This window comes from Diaphorina citri, unplaced genomic scaffold (genome assembly GCF_000475195.1).
Source record: "Diaphorina citri unplaced genomic scaffold, Diaci psyllid genome assembly version 1.1 scaffold18, whole genome shotgun sequence".
NCBI classification, from domain to species: Eukaryota; Metazoa; Arthropoda; class Insecta; order Hemiptera; family Psyllidae; genus Diaphorina; species Diaphorina citri.
The window spans coordinates 280,569-298,206 of record NW_007377456.1 but is presented as its reverse complement, the minus strand read 5'-3'; the positions used below and the strand labels follow the sequence as shown (position 1 = coordinate 298,206).

The 17,638-nt window shown below is 38.5% G+C and overlaps 1 protein-coding gene across 1 annotated transcript in view; it reads left to right on the top strand.

The window, feature by feature from the left end:
- The first annotated feature begins 512 nt into the window (after window positions 1-512).
- Window positions 513-17,638, top strand: part of LOC103507959 (protein dachsous) — a 31,375-nt gene continuing 14,249 nt past the window's right edge. The window contains exons 1-9 of the mRNA XM_026822576.1: window positions 513-1,600; window positions 4,796-5,108; window positions 5,654-5,816; window positions 6,677-7,168; window positions 7,245-7,452; window positions 14,394-14,539; window positions 14,971-15,134; window positions 15,358-15,470; window positions 16,943-17,281. Of these exons, the coding sequence (XP_026678377.1) occupies window positions 628-1,600; window positions 4,796-5,108; window positions 5,654-5,816; window positions 6,677-7,168; window positions 7,245-7,452; window positions 14,394-14,539; window positions 14,971-15,134; window positions 15,358-15,470; window positions 16,943-17,281 (2,911 nt within the window). The 5' untranslated portion in view covers window positions 513-627. The remainder of the gene's footprint in view (window positions 1,601-4,795; window positions 5,109-5,653; window positions 5,817-6,676; window positions 7,169-7,244; window positions 7,453-14,393; window positions 14,540-14,970; window positions 15,135-15,357; window positions 15,471-16,942; window positions 17,282-17,638) is intronic.

Here is a 17,638-nt window from a genome sequence, read left to right as displayed (position 1 = left end):
TTATTCAATAACAAACTGCCAGACCTTTTGACACTCATTCCGTTTATGTAATCATATGTCCGTAGAGGTGTCAATTCAAAGGTCTACCATTATCTACATACCAATAAGTACCTAAATAACTACAGATAATGTCTACTTAACTGCATAGTTTTGTTAGTATAGGCATAGGCATTTGGTGCCCTATTAATTCGAAGCTTGAAGCTATAGGTTCCCAAGACGATAAATTGAAAGTTTGTCAATCAATTACATATGAATTTGATGTTGGGGCTATGAGTTTTCCAGTGTGCCTACATTCTACATACTCGTACAAATGTCTAATTGTCTATTCCATCGCAAAATATTATAACTTTACAACTCAAGTATTGATGTCTTTGTTCTTTTTCCTACACAAGTCCTTGAGCTAATTTCTATTTATATAGCTATGTAACCTTGCTCGGTTTCAACTCAAGTATTGATGTCTTTATTCTTTTTCCTACACAAGTCCTTGAGCTAATTTCTATTTATATAGCTATGTAACCTTGCTCGGTTCCCTCTCTGTTTCAGATCAAGGAAGATGTCCCCATAGGATTCACAGTAGGCAATGTAGTGTCTACAGATTCCACAGGGCGCGCTGGTGGTGGTCATGTCATGTATTCCCTCACATCCCTCTCCCCTACAGATCATAGTGGAGCATTTGACATTGATAAAAGCTCTGGTAGCCTAGTAGTGGCCCGTCAGTTAGACCGAGAGACATGTCCTGAGTATAAACTGGAAGTACGTGCTCTGGACACTAGCACGTCTAGTAACCCTCAGTCCAGTGCTGTGGCTATCAAGATAGAGATTGTAGATGTCAATGATAATGCACCTCGCTGGGGAGAGAATCCACTCACTATCCCTGTCAATGAAGATACACTGGTGGGATCCACCATCTGGAACTTTACCGCTACAGATGCTGATGATGGTTCTAATGGAGAACTACGCTATGGCCTCGTCCGGCAATATCCTGAGGGAAACCACTTCAGTGTGGATCATCTGACAGGCACCCTCACCCTCCTGCAACCCTTGGACTATGAGACATTGACCAGTTTTATCCTAGTGGTGAAAGTGACGGACCAGGCTGCTAATATATCAGAGAGGCTGAGTACTTCACTCACCGCCAGAGTTGTAGTTAAAGATCTGAATGATAATGCCCCCGTGTTTGTATCTCCCACGAGGGGGAGTCTTATCTATGTTAGCGAACAGACACGGGTAGGGAGTCACGTGACCAAGATGACAGCAGTGGATCAAGACTCTGGTGACAATGGTCGTGTTACATACGTTATATCAGGAGGCAATGAAGATGCAAGGTTTCATCTGGATCATGACAAGGGAATCCTATCTCTAGCGCGTGTTATATCAGAGTATGATCATCAGTCCAAGTTCCGAGCTGTTCTCAACATTACAGCTTCAGACCATGGCATTCCTCCCAAGTCTTCATCTCTTGTCATCAACATTCTATCGGAAACTGTGTCTACAAGCTTACCTACATTCCTCAGCCCAAGTTACCATGCCAATGTCTCTGAGGATGCTATCCCTGGTACCTATATCATCAAGGTTGTTGCTAGATCACCCTCTACCTATGGTAAGTGTACATTTATTTTTTATTTTAGCTGTACTGTAGGTAACTATGTTTATACTGAAGTATTCCTTGTCTCTGAGGATGCTATCCCTGGTACCTATATCATCAAGGTTGTTGCTAGATCTCCCTCTACCTATGGTAAGTGTACATTTATTTTTTCATTTTAGCTGTACTGTAGGTAACTATGTTTATACTGAAGTATTCTTTTACGTCTCTGAGGATGCTATCCCTGGTACCTATATCATCAAGGTTGTTGCTAGATCTCCCTCTACCTATGGTAAGTGTACATTTATTTTTTATTTTAGCTGTACTGTAGGTAACAATGTTTATACTGAAGTATTCCTTTACTTGCTTTCAAGTACCCAAAGAGGAACATCATCATGACAATTTACTGTGTGAAACCCACGGTGAGGTCTGATATTCTGGAATCAAATATACTTGCCTAAGCACAGGAATTTGTATCATACTCGTAAAATTCCTTTGTGCTTAATGTAGTGCCAGAAATTGCTTTGAGAATGCAAAGTCGTCATAAAATTTCGACTCTTGACCAAATTCCATTTGTTGTTCAAAGTTTATCAATATTGGTTGTACCGTGCACATTTTGGTAAATGAATATCTTTTACGATCAATTCATTTGTTAATGGCTGCATTCCTGACTGATGAGAAATCGGAAAGATGTTATCTCCACTAATGGATCTTTTTACAACATTATTTTTGAGCCACAAAAAAATAGCTAGTGCGATTTCGGTAAAACTTGCTAGATCCCTCAAGAAGATCTTTATGTTCATCTTTTCCTTGTAGCTTCCACCTTTACACTCTAAACATATGTACCTAGGTAAATATGTAGATACCGCCATACTTATGCCTAGATCTTATATTCCAACTCCAAAAATTCTGGGATTTTTTCAGAGCTCAATAATACCTAATATATTAAAAAAAAAACATGTTTCCAATAGCTTCGGTACCAAACCATGTTTCTTAAAAACGAGATTTGAGATCGATACACACATTAAAACATTATTTTTATGTCTAAACATATGTACCTAGGTAAATATGTAGATACCGCCATACTTATGCCTAGATCTTATATTCCAACTCCAAAAATTCTGGGATTTTGTCAGAGCTCAATAATACCTAATATATTAAAAAAAAACATGTTTCCAATAGCTTCGGTACCAAACCATGTTTCCTAAAAACGAGATTTGAGATCGATACACACATTAAAACATTATTTTTATTAGTTTTGGTTTAATTTTTGATATTAAATGTCGATTAAGTGAAATAAAAAGAATCTCCGAACGGACGATTTGTTTTTATTGTCATTCTGGTGGCTCTAATGTTATATTCTCATAAGTTGGAACTTGGGACTTTTATCTTCAAAATTTCTCGATTTTTACTAATTCCCCCAATAGCTGCGTTTGGTTAGATTCCGTTCTTAGAAATTTGTCCCTGCAGATCAAAATTACAACATTTATTAAGTAGGTATAACATTTATAACTCACATTATTCTATGAATCATACCTATGCCTCGCACAGATCAGGAAATCAAGCTTCAAGCGTACATTTACGTTTTCACTAAGAAGTTTTCTCAGTTTGCTCGATAGATATCGGAATTTTTCTCATTTCTTCTAGGAAGATAATGAAGTAGAAATTGACAACACAGTTCCTCAGTTCCTTGCTAGACAGGGCATTCTGTTTGTTACTCTCTTTTCACCAAGAGCTCATTAACAGCTTGAAAGTTGCGCTGGAATGTGTAATGCTGCAGTTTAGAGCAGTTTTTATTATGACAAGATATGCCTCTACATTACGTTTCTGACTTGGAGTATATTGTAATAGCTCTCAGCTCTCACCATCCAAGCATTGAGAGGATATTCCAGTTGTTAAAAATTGTTGTAATATTATCTATTATACATCGTAGGCGGCATTTCAGTACTAAAAGGTCGCCTGTTCATTGCAACCGAAAGGGAACATCACAAGTGTTCTTTGCGACTTCAGGATTTCACAGTAGAGATTATTATGTTCTTCCTGTTGACATGTTCCATAACTAGGTATCTCAGACTCAGAATCTAAATTTGGCTCCTTATTAGGAGATTAATTATGGCCAAGTGATTAAATAGCTCTTCATACATATTCACCTACTCGTATATGTAACGAACTAAATGATGAATTAGCACCTTATTTATCCACACTTGGTTTGTAATTTGTTTGATGCGAAAACCAACTAAAATCTCCTTTTCAGAAATTGTTAAATATTTTACCTTCATACATACACCTTACCTTGATTCTTTGACAATCCACTAAACTCCTGTCCTTTCGAACATTCATTAGTACAAGAGCAGCTCATTTCGCTTCAAGTGAACCACCGGCCTCGCTATGTACTTTATTGCACACTTTTACGACTACTGATAACTCTTGCAACTATTATGTCTTATTCCGAGAATCATAAAATCCAAACCAAACAGAAACCGTTGTTTCGTTCGCTCTCGGAACTTTCACGAGATGTTTGTTCTTGGAGTGACGTCAGAACAATTCGAAACGAATTCGGAAAAAATTGAAAGGAAGAATCAAACGAATTCGAGTATTTTAAGAGGAACGTCCACCCCATTAGTCAGAACATTCTAATTTCCAATTCAATCCAGGACAAAACACACTACTGTAGGTACACTGTACAGGTACAAAATACAAATTCAATTGAAACTGAGCATTCAGCAACCAACTGGACTGCGATGTTACTGGACGCTTGTAGTGTTTGTAATACAGCCATTAGGGACCGATCTTTCAGAATTATCAATCAGATTATGATAACAATAAAATTATATGTATATTTACTTGTATGCTTATTTATTTTACAAATTTCAATCATTTTATCACATGTACTTTATATCTCATTTTAAGAAGACCGTCCACCCCATTAGTCAGAACATTCTAATTTCCAATTCAATCCAGGACAAAATACACTACTGTAGGTACACTGTACAGGTACAAAATACAAATTCAATTGAAACTAAGCATTCAGCAACCAACTGATGGACTGCGATGTTACTGGACGCCTGTAGTGTTTGTAATACAGCCATTAGGGACTGATCTTTCAGACTTATCAATCAGATTATGATAATAATAAAATTATATATTTATTTGTATGTTTATTTTACAATTTTCAATCAGTTTATCACATGTACTTGATATCTGATTTTTCAGGCTACAACCTCACCTACATGATCCCGGCAGGTGTGGCAGATGACATGTTCAAAATCGACGCCGAAACCGGAGTTGTCACTCTGGCTCGATCTTTAGACCGGGAGACCGTGGACCAATACAATCTAGTGGTCCATGTGACTGACTCCAAGTCCGGAGATTACGATACAACCAATGTGTTCATAACGATACTGGATGTCAATGATAACGCGCCGGAATTCAAGTCCGGTTCCTGCTATCCGATTACAATACCGGAGAATAGTGAAGCGGCCAATGTCCATACGTTCATCGCCACGGATTTTGGCAATTTTCACAAGTCATTTATTGACTCTAGTTAAAAATTCAGTGACCGATTGAAAATTTTAATCTTTTGAGCCAAGACCGTACCGTCACACGGCCAACACTCAAATGTGAAACAGCCACAAACCAGTGTTGAATACTAAAATAATAAACGATTTTTAGTAATGAAATATGAAGTAGTTTGGCAATTTTCACAAGTCATTTATTGACTCTAGTTAAAAATTCAGTGACCGATTGAAAATTTTAATCTTTTGAGCCAAGACCGTACACGGCCGACACTCAAATGTGAAACAGCCACAAACCAGTGTTGAATACTAAAATAATAAACGATTTTTAGTAGAAAATATGAAGTAAAAATAAAATCACTTACATTCAGAATTTAAACAACAACGATGTTCATGGAGGTTGTTTTCTTCCAATCTTGCAGCGCATTCTATGCCGCGACTCAGTATAATGCACATTACATTGTATACGTCAATATCTTCGGACTAGTGTACAGATATAGGGTCTTTTCCTTGCCAAGAGCAACGATGTTCATGTTGGTCTTTTCCTTGCCAAGAGCAACGATGTTCATGGAGGTCTTTTCTTTGCCAAGAGCAACGATGTCCATGGAGGTCTTTTCTTTGCCAAGGGCGACGATGTCCATGGTGGTCTTTTCTTTGCCGTTCAGGGCAACAACATCCATGACGATTCTTTCTTGACCCATTTTGAAGAGTTTGGTTTTGTTGAACTTGAAGGAGATGAAATCTGAAAATTTAAAAGTTGAAAAAAATAAATTAAATACCTATATACTTTTGCGAAAATCAACCTGCTAAGAGGGATAGTTTACCTCATTAGAGTTCAAAAACAATGATTTAGGAAAGAGCAGCACATAAAAAGAAGGAAATATGCAAGCCCATCGGTCTTTTCCTTGCCAAGAGCAACGATGTCCATGGAGGTCTTTTCCTTGCCAAGGGCAACGATGTCCATGGTGGTCTTTTCTTTGCCGTTCAGGGCAACAACATCCATGACGATTCTTTCTTGACCCATATTGAAGAGTTTGGTTTTGTTGAACTTGAAGGAGATGAAATCTGAAAATTTAAAAGTTGAAAAAAATAAATGAAATACCTACATACTTTTGCGAAAATCAACCTACTAAGAGGGATAGTTTACCTCATTAAAGTTCAAAAACAATGATTTAGGAAAGAGTATGTGCTGCTTTAAGAAGGAAATATGCAAGCCCATCTTGTTTATTTTCTGGTAGAACTAGGTATGAAATTTAGTAAAACATGTAAAGTTAAAAAAAAAAAAAAATCACTTGGAAGAAATGAGTTAGTTTACCCACTGAGAAAATGAAAACGCGCTCACTGGTCTGGTTACAACCAATGCAGTGTTTGATTATGAGGCGAGGAGTCGGTATGCATTCACCTTGCTATCTACTGATAGTGGTGGTAGAACCTGTAAGGTCAAAGTCCGTGTTGAAATAGAAAGCAGAGATGAGTTCCATCCACAGTTCACAGAGAGAACATTCAAGTTTATCTTGTCTGGTACGGATCTACCAGTAGGTTATGTCGTAGGACATGTGGAACTATTCCATTATCTCAGCAGCAGCGTCTGGCTATACAGGCTGTGGATCCTCTCACTGGTGTTCTATCTGTACAACAACCTCTAGACTACGACACTGGCTCCTCTGAACATCTACTTATACTCAAAGTAGAGGACGGAGGCAAGCCCCCTCTAGATTCACCACTGTCCTCCATTACACACTTGAAGATAACACTGCAGGATGAGAATGATAATGCACCCAAGTTCCCTATTACAGAATACTTGGAGTTTGTAGGAGAGAATGAACCCATCGGATCTTCTGTCTTCACAGCCAGAGCCACAGACATGGACAAGGGAGATTATGGTAAACTGAACTATTCCATTATCTCAGCAGCAGCGTCTGGCTATACAGATGTGGATGACTCCTGGAAACTATTCCGTGTGGACGCGCTCACTGGTTTGGTCACGACCAATGCAGTGTTTGATTATGAGGCGAGGAGTCGGTATGCATTCACCTTGCTATCTACGTATTCCGTGTGGACGCGCTCACTGGTTTGGTCACGACCAATGCAGTGTTTGATTATGAGGCGAGGAGTCGGTATGCATTCACCTTGCTGTCTACGGATAGTACGCGCTCACTGGTCTGGTTACAACCAATGCAGTGTTTGATTATGAGGCGAGGAGTCGGTATGCATTCACCTTGCTATCTACTGATAGCGGTGGTAGAACCTGTAAGGTCAAAGTCCGTGTTGAAATAGAAAGCAGAGATGAGTTCCATCCACAGTTCACGGAGAGAACATTCAAGTTTATCTTGTCTGGTACGGATCTACCAGTAGGTTATGTCGTAGGACATGTCAGTTTTGGTTTAATTTTTGATATTAAATGTCGATTAAGTGAAATAAAAAGAATCTCCGAACGGACGATTTGTTTTTATTGTCATTCTGGTGGCTCTAATGTTATATTCTCATAAGTTGGAACTTGGGACTTTTATCTTCAAAATTTCTCGATTTTTATTAATTCCCCCAATAGCTGCGTTTGGTTAGATTCCGTTCTTAGAAATTTGTCCCTGCAGATCAAAATTACAACATTTATTTAAGTAGGTATAACATTTATAACTCACATTATTCTATGAATCACATGTCCTCTTTGAAGGCTTAATCATTAGGTACCACAGTGACCTATAGTAATATGCCTCGCACAGATCAGAAAATCAAGCTTCAAGCGTACATTTACGTTTTCACTAAGAAGTATTCTCAGTTTGCTCGATAGCGTTCTTAGAAATTTGTCCCTGCAGATCAAAATTACAACATTTATTAAGTAGGTATAACATTTATAACTCACATTATTCTATGAATCATACCTATGCCTCGCACAGATCAGGAAATCAAGCTTCAAGCGTACATTTACGTTTTCATTAACCAAAAACACTACCCACCTAACTTGGTAAGAAAATTTACTTTTAGTACCGAAGAATCACAAGTTATTGGGTTAATTATAATTATACGATATAGAATTTGGAGACTTGGTAAAAGAAAAGGATAGACAGCCCATATTAAACTGGAGGGGGGACTGGAAGATTGGCAAAGAAAAATACGAGTATGTACTATGTAGGTACCTCAAACACTAAAATTGGCAACAACAAACCCATATTTATTATTCCAAAAATTGATATCCCCATTATTTATCTGTCCTGTACAATTCACCTCTCGTTTCGTGGTCGCCACATTCTGATACACCCTGTAATTCCTCCTCTATGTTAATCTCTATCTGATAATCTCAAGTGTAGGATAAATATTGGCCCCGGTAAACACATCTCCACAATACACGAATACGCTTTTATTCTATTCTAGTGAAAATCTCGCCCGCCTTAGCTTTGGCACTGTGTTTCCCAACATATCAGAGATTTCTGGAAGATATCTGAGATTCTGGTCAATTGATGACGAGATAAGACTTTGTTGTTTGTGTACTTGGACAATACACGAATACGCTTTTATTCTATTCTAGTGAAAATCTCGCCCGCCTTAGCTTTGGCACTGTGTTTCCCAACATATCAGAGATTCCTGGAAGATATCTGAGATTCTGGTCAATTGATGACGATATAAGACTTTGTTGTTTGTGTACTTATATTTTTTGGACGTAGAACAAATATGACAATGTGGGTTCCTATTTACAAAGCTTGATGATTGATTATTTGCTGAAATTTGGCAAGAGTCTCAGGCATCAGAATATAAACCACCAGACCCTTACAACGCGACGCAATATGACAATGTGGGTTCCTATTTACAAAGCTTGATGATTGATTATTTGCTGAAATTTGGCAAGAGTCTCAGGCATCAGAATATAAAAGAAAACCACCAGACCCTTACAACGCGACGCGAAGAGACGTTTTAGAGTCAGACCCATTTACGAAACATCATTTCACAATTATTTCAAGCTTAAACCCAAATCTCCAGCAAATCAATTGACATCCCACAATTCACACACCCAACATAAAATCCGTTAATAAGATAAAATAAAATGAAATTATCCAAGTAATTTCGCATTCTAACAATGGGAGGTAAATGGAATTAAGTGAAACCCATCCTCATTCCTCTGATAGTTAAGATGGTTTCCAAGTAAAAGAATAATGGGGGTGCTACAGATCTGCCATTATAAATAAAATTATTAGGTACCTTCTTGAGGATTCCAAATCCTTAGGAAGTAGAAAGATCACAGAAATATAAAAATAAAGTATGTATTTTATTGACACTTCAACCCAAAAAACAAGTCGTTTGAACTAAAGAGCATAACTTGGATCAGTGCTACTCAAACTTCGCACAAATTAAATGCAGAGAAGAATTAGGGACAACTTATTTTTATGTGGCCTACAAGACTATACGTTCAAATAGAACAGACTACAGACGAAGGACCTACTGGAAGAGTCCGTCCATATTTGGGGGCCACTAATAACTTGGATCAGTGCTACTCAAACTTCGCACAAATTAAATGCAGAGAAGAATTAGGGACAACTTATTTTTATGTGGCCCACAAGACTATACGTTCAAATAGGACAGACTACAGACGAAGGACCTACTGGAGGAGTCCGTCCATATTTGGGGACCACTAATGTAGTCCAAACTTCGAAAGAATCGAAAATCCACGGTTTCCAAGAATTAAAAGTTTGAGCTCATAATGTCCTATATTTTACTGCACCTCTTAATTGAGAGAAGTATCAAGGCTGTAGTGAACAAATAAAATATTCGAAATGTTTTTATTAGTCAGTCGGACCATACTGGGTGAGATGATTGCGGAACGCTAGGTCGTGGGTTCGAACCCCTTTGAAAGATAGGATAAGCCCAGTGAGACCATTCTGGTAACAGATTCATTGAGCACGTTCTAGACCCAACTTGTGAGGAGTGCAAAAAAGAATTAACCATGTGGATAATGAAACCAGAAAGACTAAGAAAGAGTAATAATAGAAAAGAACAATACAGCACTTTAAGACGCCATGTTTTTATTAGTCAGTCGGACCATACTGGGTGAGATGATTGCGGGACGCTAGGTCGTGGGTTCGAACCCCTTTGAAAGATAGGATAAGTCCAGTGAGACCATTATTTTCTGCTGATATGGTCAATTTTCAAACCAATGAGAATCCATCCCACGACTGGAACCGAACCCACGGACGCCTGTTATAAAGAATACTAATGAAGACATCATCGTTGTAATTATGAGACAGGCTCAGATTTAGGATTTGAAGGAACCGTGACACTATGACACTTCTCCTGTATAAAGACACCATTAGGAATTTATCTAGCGACTACCGATTCAGCTGAATACATTGCAGAGATAGAGAGTGTTTAAACCGAACCCACGGACGCCTGTTAACCGTGCTGACCTTTGGACAGGGACAATGTAAAGACACCATTAGGAATTTATCTAGCGACTACCAATTCAGCTGAATACATTGCAGAGATAGAGAGTGTTGAAGCTATTTTTTCCACTGATTAGCAGAACAGAAGACTTACGACTCTTGCGAGTCATATTTGCTGATGCTTAACTGGGTTTGGCACGCAAAGGAAAGGTAGCTACTACTGAGCTGGATTTGCTGAAGTCTTCAGGTTCGATACCCAGTCCTGGATTACAGTTTCAGTTAATCTGATGTGGATATTTATTTTTCCCCTTTAGAGAAAAAAAGGTAATTTTAGACTACCAAACTGGCAACACATGTCGTTCCTCCATTAAAACACTGTGCTAAATTGTATGTCCTGACTTGGACTCGAACCATCAATCTCCTATGTGGGACATACCTAGCTGTATAGCTTGAAGAAATATGGTGGATATTTATTTTTCCCCTTTAGAGAAAAAAGGTAATTTTAGAGTACCAAACTGGCAACACATGTCGTTCCTCGATTAAAACACTGCGCTAAATTGTATGTCCTGACTTGGACTCGAACCATCAATCTCCTATGTGGGACGTACCTAGCTGCATAGCTTGAAGAAATATGGTTCCAAACTAACGAAATATCGATGGAATTTGACGGATTCATGTGGATATTTATTTTTCCCCTTTAGAGAAAAAAGGTAATTTTAGAGTACCAAACTGGCAACACATGTCGTTCCTCGATTAAAACACTGTGCTAAATTGTATGTCCTGACTTGGACTCGAACCATCAATCTCCTATGTGGGACATACCTAAGCTGCATAGCTTGAAGAAATATTGTTCCAAACTAACGAAATATCGATGGAATTTGACGGATTCAACTTTTCGGTGTCGATTTTTCGAGACTTCATTTCCAATCTCTTGCTCATTAGAGTTCTAAAATCCACCTTATTTTTTTAGTCTGGTGGGTTGATTTCCTTGCGGGGAGGGAAGTACATATCTGGCAAATTATATCGAAAGTGAACATTGATATTCAAGAAGCATGCGATACAATCGATAGCGAAACCGTATAATTAAATCTCAATGAATGCCAAACTCTAGGCAACAAGAGATCAAATTAACAAAACACAGGGGATCAAATTACGAACCAATTTAATTGGACGCGTGTACCAAGTAATTATGATTTGGTTGCCTAGACTTCAAGGTTAGAAAATTTCAACGAATAATTATTTGGGCGATTTTTTCCCCTCTTTATGTTGGCAGATAATAAGTACTTGTTTATGTGGACATAGCACCAGAAATATTTTTTAGGAATATCGTGTAAGCTCTCTGTCTTACATGAAATGGGTACTTAAGTACTCTAATATGATATGAAAAAGTATTCAACCCAGGATTCAATACTTTGTGAAAAAAGCAAGAAAATTACATTTGTTTGTTCTGTACTTTTGATGAGCTCTGGTCAACCCAGGATTCAATACTTTGTGAAAAAAGCAAGAAAATTACATTTGTTTGTTCTGTACTTTTGATGAGCTCTGAGCAAAATAATATCAGTCGCGCTCCTATATCACCAAAGATTGGAAAATAGATCAGTTGCGCTTACTTGGGTGATGTTTCAAAGTCATAGAGCAGGAAAAATAAGGACTAACGGAACTTCTACGACTTCTAGATACCGAGATAAATCGATTTAAATAATACCGATAAATCGTAAAGTTTGACGTCACGACTCAACCCAGGATTCAATACTTTGTGAAAAAAGCAAGAAAATTACATTTGTTTGTTCTGTACTTTTGATGAGCTCTGAGCAAAATCAATTCTCGTCCTTTCAGAAATCTTAAATTTGAAGTTCTTTAGCCATAAGTTCTTTACCTTTACCCATCTGATGATTTTACAGAAGTCTCCGTCCTTCTTTCATCAGCCTAATGTTTAGATTAGTGCTATTACTATGAACGCTGAGATGACACAAAATGGCACCTGACCATAATTTTATTTAGCCGAACATAAGAACCAAGGAAGGATTCTCCTAAACCGGTGCCCCCAATACCCCTTGTCCAAGTCCATTACTCATTAGAGCGTTCAATGTTCTTTGTGTGAACCGAAATTAACTCATTAGTTTGTTACCAGAGCAACGAGCAAAAAAAATCCTAGCATGTTAACTTCTCGAGTTGCCCAGCAAATAGCGTGTTACGGGGGAAATTGAATAGTCTGATCTTTACACTCCGGAATATTAAATCCTAGCATGTTAACTTCTCGAGTTGCCCAGCAAATAGCGTGTTACGGGGGAAATTGAATAGTCTGATCTTTACACTCCGGAATATTTAGACGAGAAGCAATTTTCTTGTAGTGAAGGAAGATCGAATTGTAATGAGTACTTGCAGTATGACACTCCGGAATATTTAGACGAGAAGCAATTTTCTTGTAGTGAAGGAAGATCGAATTGTAATGAGTACTTGCAGTATGGTATTACGGCATGAAGGAAGATCGAATTGTAATGAGTACTTGCAGTATGGTATTACGGCGGGAAGTGAGCAGGGATTTATAAGTAGCTAGCTGTAAGTACTATACCTCATGTGTAGAACAGAACAAATCCCATTTAAGTTGCTAAGAAGATCAAGATAGCAAAGTCCCTTTATTTTTCTATTCTAAAGGAAGGAGTGCCGAGGAAAGATCTGGTGTACCTATTGAGAATAGTTCAGATAAAACATTAGAATTGGAAAAGAGAGGTTGGTTGAGGGTAGAAGAAAGCCAGTCAAGTTTAGTTCGTGAGGTATAGGTATATCAATTAAGGGGTCGATTCTGGAGGCAAATTTCGAGTCCTTTACCACAAGAAAGCCAAAGCCCTCCGGAGTCAAAGTACTACACTGTGCCTAGGAAAGATCTGGTGTACCTATTGAGAATAGTTCAGATAAAACATTAGAATTGGAAAAGAGAGGTTGGTTGAGGGTAGTAGAAAGCCAGTCAAGTTTAGTTCGTGAGGTATAGGTATATCAATTAAGGGGTCGATTCTGGAGGCAAATTTAGAGTCCTTTACCACAAGAAAGCCAAAGCCCTCCATACGGAGTCAAAGTACTACACAGGTATCATTCGAATGTCAAACCATGGAATACATTTATGTGATGTTCTTATGTATTCGTACAGATGTACACTTCTGAGGTTTTGATTCTATGGATGTGATATTCCATCAAAACAGGGCAGAGTTCAGGTTTTCGAGAAAAACGATACACCAAGGTTTCAGGATATTTCCTGGATTCTAAATAAGCTAACTCCTAAGGATTAATAATACTTCTCAATGTCCCTGTCCAGATATAGTATTTCTTGGGAAGTAGGTATAATAATCCTAGTTAGAATTTATAGAATGTATTTGAATTTGATTGGAAAGGGCTACGAGTACAACCACTGGAGCATCAGCAAATGACTAGAAAGTAGGTACCTTCACCTAAGGCCCAAGTCTGGTATGTACGCGCCTGTCTTTACATTTTCTATAGCAAAGTTCATAGCAAACCCTACTACTAGACTGTATATTATGGGGTATAATAATCCTAGTTAGAATTTATAGAATGTATTTGAATTTGATTGGAAAGGGCTACGAGTACAACCACTGGAGCATCAGCAAATTACTAGAAAGTAGGTACCTTCACCTAAGGCCCAAGTCTGGTATGTACGCGCCTGCCTTTACATTTTCTATAGCAAAGTTCATAGCAAACCCTACTACTAGACTGTATAAAAATGTCGGAACACTAAAACGAGCGCTGAGGTTATAAAAAGAACAGAGGAACACTGGTTGAAAGTTGAAAATACGAAACACAAGGGATCGAACCCAGGACCTCTAGTGGGAACTTGCAACACGACTATAATTGTCGAGGACCAAAACGACAACAACCCAATTTTCCCGGTGTCCCAATACTCGCTGTCTATTCCAGAAGATGTACCAGTGGGTACTGTGGTGCAGGTGGTGTCTGCTAGTGATGCAGACCTAGGCGTCAACTCTAAGCTGAGTTGGAATGAATTAGAACCTAATGGACTGTTCAGTTCAGACTTGAGAGTAGAGTGGGTCATCAACCGAAGTGTTGACCAACATACAAACAAGTGAACATTGTCCTTCTACTAATACATATGTATAACGGAGTGCAAGTAGAGAATACTCTTCTTACCTGAGAACGGATTGATCTGGAAACTCGTGTTGCTCGGAATCAGACTGTATCTCAACGCTGCATTGCTGGCCAAATCCTCATCCGTTGCCTTCACACTGCCCACGACAGTTCCTCGCGGCAAATTCTCCTCAATGCTGAACTCATAGTCCTGTTTGGAAAACTTGGGATCGTTATCATTGGCATCCAGGACATTGATAGCCACGGTGGCGTAGGCAGTGCTCACTGGAGTACCATTGTCACAAGCGGCGATCTTGAGGAGGAATTTATCACGGGTTTCCCGGTCCATGGGTTGTTTGAGTGAGAGCCAACCAGTGTTCGGCATGATGTGAAATGTGTCGTGAACCAGTTTGTCGTCCTGGATGAGTTTGTATGTGATGCGAGCATTGTTACCAGTGTCCAGGTCTACGGCAGTGTCGTCCTGGATGAGTTTGTATGTGATGCGAGCATTGTTACCAGTGTCCAGGTCTACGGCAGTCACTTGAAGGATCTGAAACAAACATGGAACCATTAGTGAAGCTAATCCAATGTGACAAGACAAATTTCTACGGCAGTCACTTGAAGGATCTGAAACAAACAGGGAACCATTAGTGAAGCTAATCCAATGTGACAAGACAAATGAATGTAAAACTTGTACAAATAGGAACCTAAAACTAGTAAAAATGGGAAATAAGGCTACATTTTACGACCAAAAGTCAATTTTAAATCATCAATTTGACCCCGCTAAAGGAAACAGCTCAGGTCTACGGCAGTCACTTGAAGGATCTGAAACAAACAGGGAACCATTAGTGAAGCTAATCCAATGTGACAAGACAAATGAATGTAAAACTAGTAAAAATGGAAGTGAGAGTGAGACTACATTTAATGACCAAAAGTCAATTTTAAATCATCAATTTGACCCAGCTAAAGGAAACAGCTCAGGCACTCAGTAGAATACTGAAATATTATGCTCGTATTTGTCTATCCCAGTGTTTCTTAATTAGTTTGGCCCGCGGAACCCTTTCAAAAGGTGAACATCTTTGCGGAACCCTGAACTTTCAAGATTGCACCCCCCCACCCCCCTTATTATAAAAATACAACAAGTTTTTTTTATATAACCGCCCGGGGCGGATTTTATCCTAAACAGATAAAGTTTGTTCTCGGAACGGCTAGCTTTCCTCCCGAAAGGGAACATCACAAGTGTTCTTTGCGACTTCAGGATTTCACAGTAGAGATTATTATGTTCTTCCTGTTGACATGTTCCATAACTTGGCTCCTTATTAGGAGATTAATTATGGCCAAGTGATTAAATAGATCTTCATACATATTCACCTACTCGTATATGTAACGAACTAATGATGAATTAGCACCTTATCCACACTTGGTTTGTAATTTGTTTGTTGCGAAAACCAACTAAAATCTCCTTTTCAAAAATTGTTAACTCTATATTTTACCTTCATACATACGCCTTACCTTGATTTCTTGGTTTGTAATTTGTTTGATGCGAAAACCAACTAAAATCTCCTTTTCAGAAATTGTTAACTCTATATTTTACCTTCATACATACACGCATACACCTTACCTTGATTCTTTGACAATCCACTAAACTCCTGTCCTTTCGAACATTCATTAGTACAAGAGCAGCTCATTTCGCTTCAAGTGAACCACCGGCCTCGCTATGTACTTTATTGCACACTTTTACGACTACTGATAACTCTTGCAACTATTATGTCTTATTCCGAGAATCATAAAATCCAAACCAAACAGAAACCGTTGTTTCGTTCGCTCTCGGAACTTTCACGAGATGTTTGCTCTTGAAGTGACGTCAGAACAATTCGAAACGAATTCGGAAAAAATTGAAAGGAAGAATCAAACGAATTCGAGTAGGTATTTTAAGAAACCAAACAGAAACCGTTGTTTCGTTCGCTCTCGGAACTTTCACGAGATGTTTGTTCTTGGAGTGACGTCAGAACAATTCGAAACGAATTCGGAAAAAATTGAAAGGAAGAATCAAACGAATTCGAGTATTTTAAGAGGAACGTCCACCCCATTAGTCAGAACATTCTAATTTCCAATTCAATCCAGGACAAAACACACTACTGTAGGTACACTGTACAGGTACAAAATACAAATTCAATTGAAACTGAGCATTCAGCAACCAACTGGACTGCGATGTTACTGGACGCTTGTAGTGTTTGTAATACAGCCATTAGGGACCGATCTTTCAGAATTATCAATCAGATTATGATAACAATAAAATTATATGTATATTTACTTGTATGCTTATTTATTTTACAAATTTCAATCATTTTATCACATGTACTTTATATCTCATTTTTCAGGCTACAACCTCACCTACATGATCCCGGCAGGTGTGGCAGATGACATGTTCAAAATCGACGCCGAAACCGGAGTTGTCACTCTGGCTCGATCTTTAGACCGGGAGACCGTGGACCAATACAATCTAGTGGTCCATGTGACTGACTCCAAGTCAGGAGATTACGATACGACAAATGTGTTCATAACGATACTGGATGTCAATGATAACGCGCCGGAATTCAAGTCCGGTTCCTGCTATCCGATTACAATACCGGAGAATAGTGAAGCGGCCAATGTCCATACGTTCATCGCCACGGATTTGGATCTCGGACTCAACAGTCAGATTACATACTCGATAACAGGTGAGTGCTGGCTTACTACTCGTATTATTGATAATACTGGCTTACTGCTCGTATTAGCTTACAATTATTTACTGTTCAATGAACCACGGATTTGGATCTCGGACTCAACAGTCAGATTACATACTCGATAACAGGTGAGTGCTGGCTTACTACTCGTATTATTGATAATGCAGGCTTACTGCTCGTATCAGCTTACTATTATTTACTGTTCAATGAGGTTTATCCGTAGTGCGATTAGTGTTGAAACTAATCGAATTCGCATTGGGCGTTTTGATCCAAATAAATCATTGTCTTTCGATTTCAACAAATAATGTACAGTTATTACAGTTTATTTTGTCCTTTGGTAGGTATAGAATC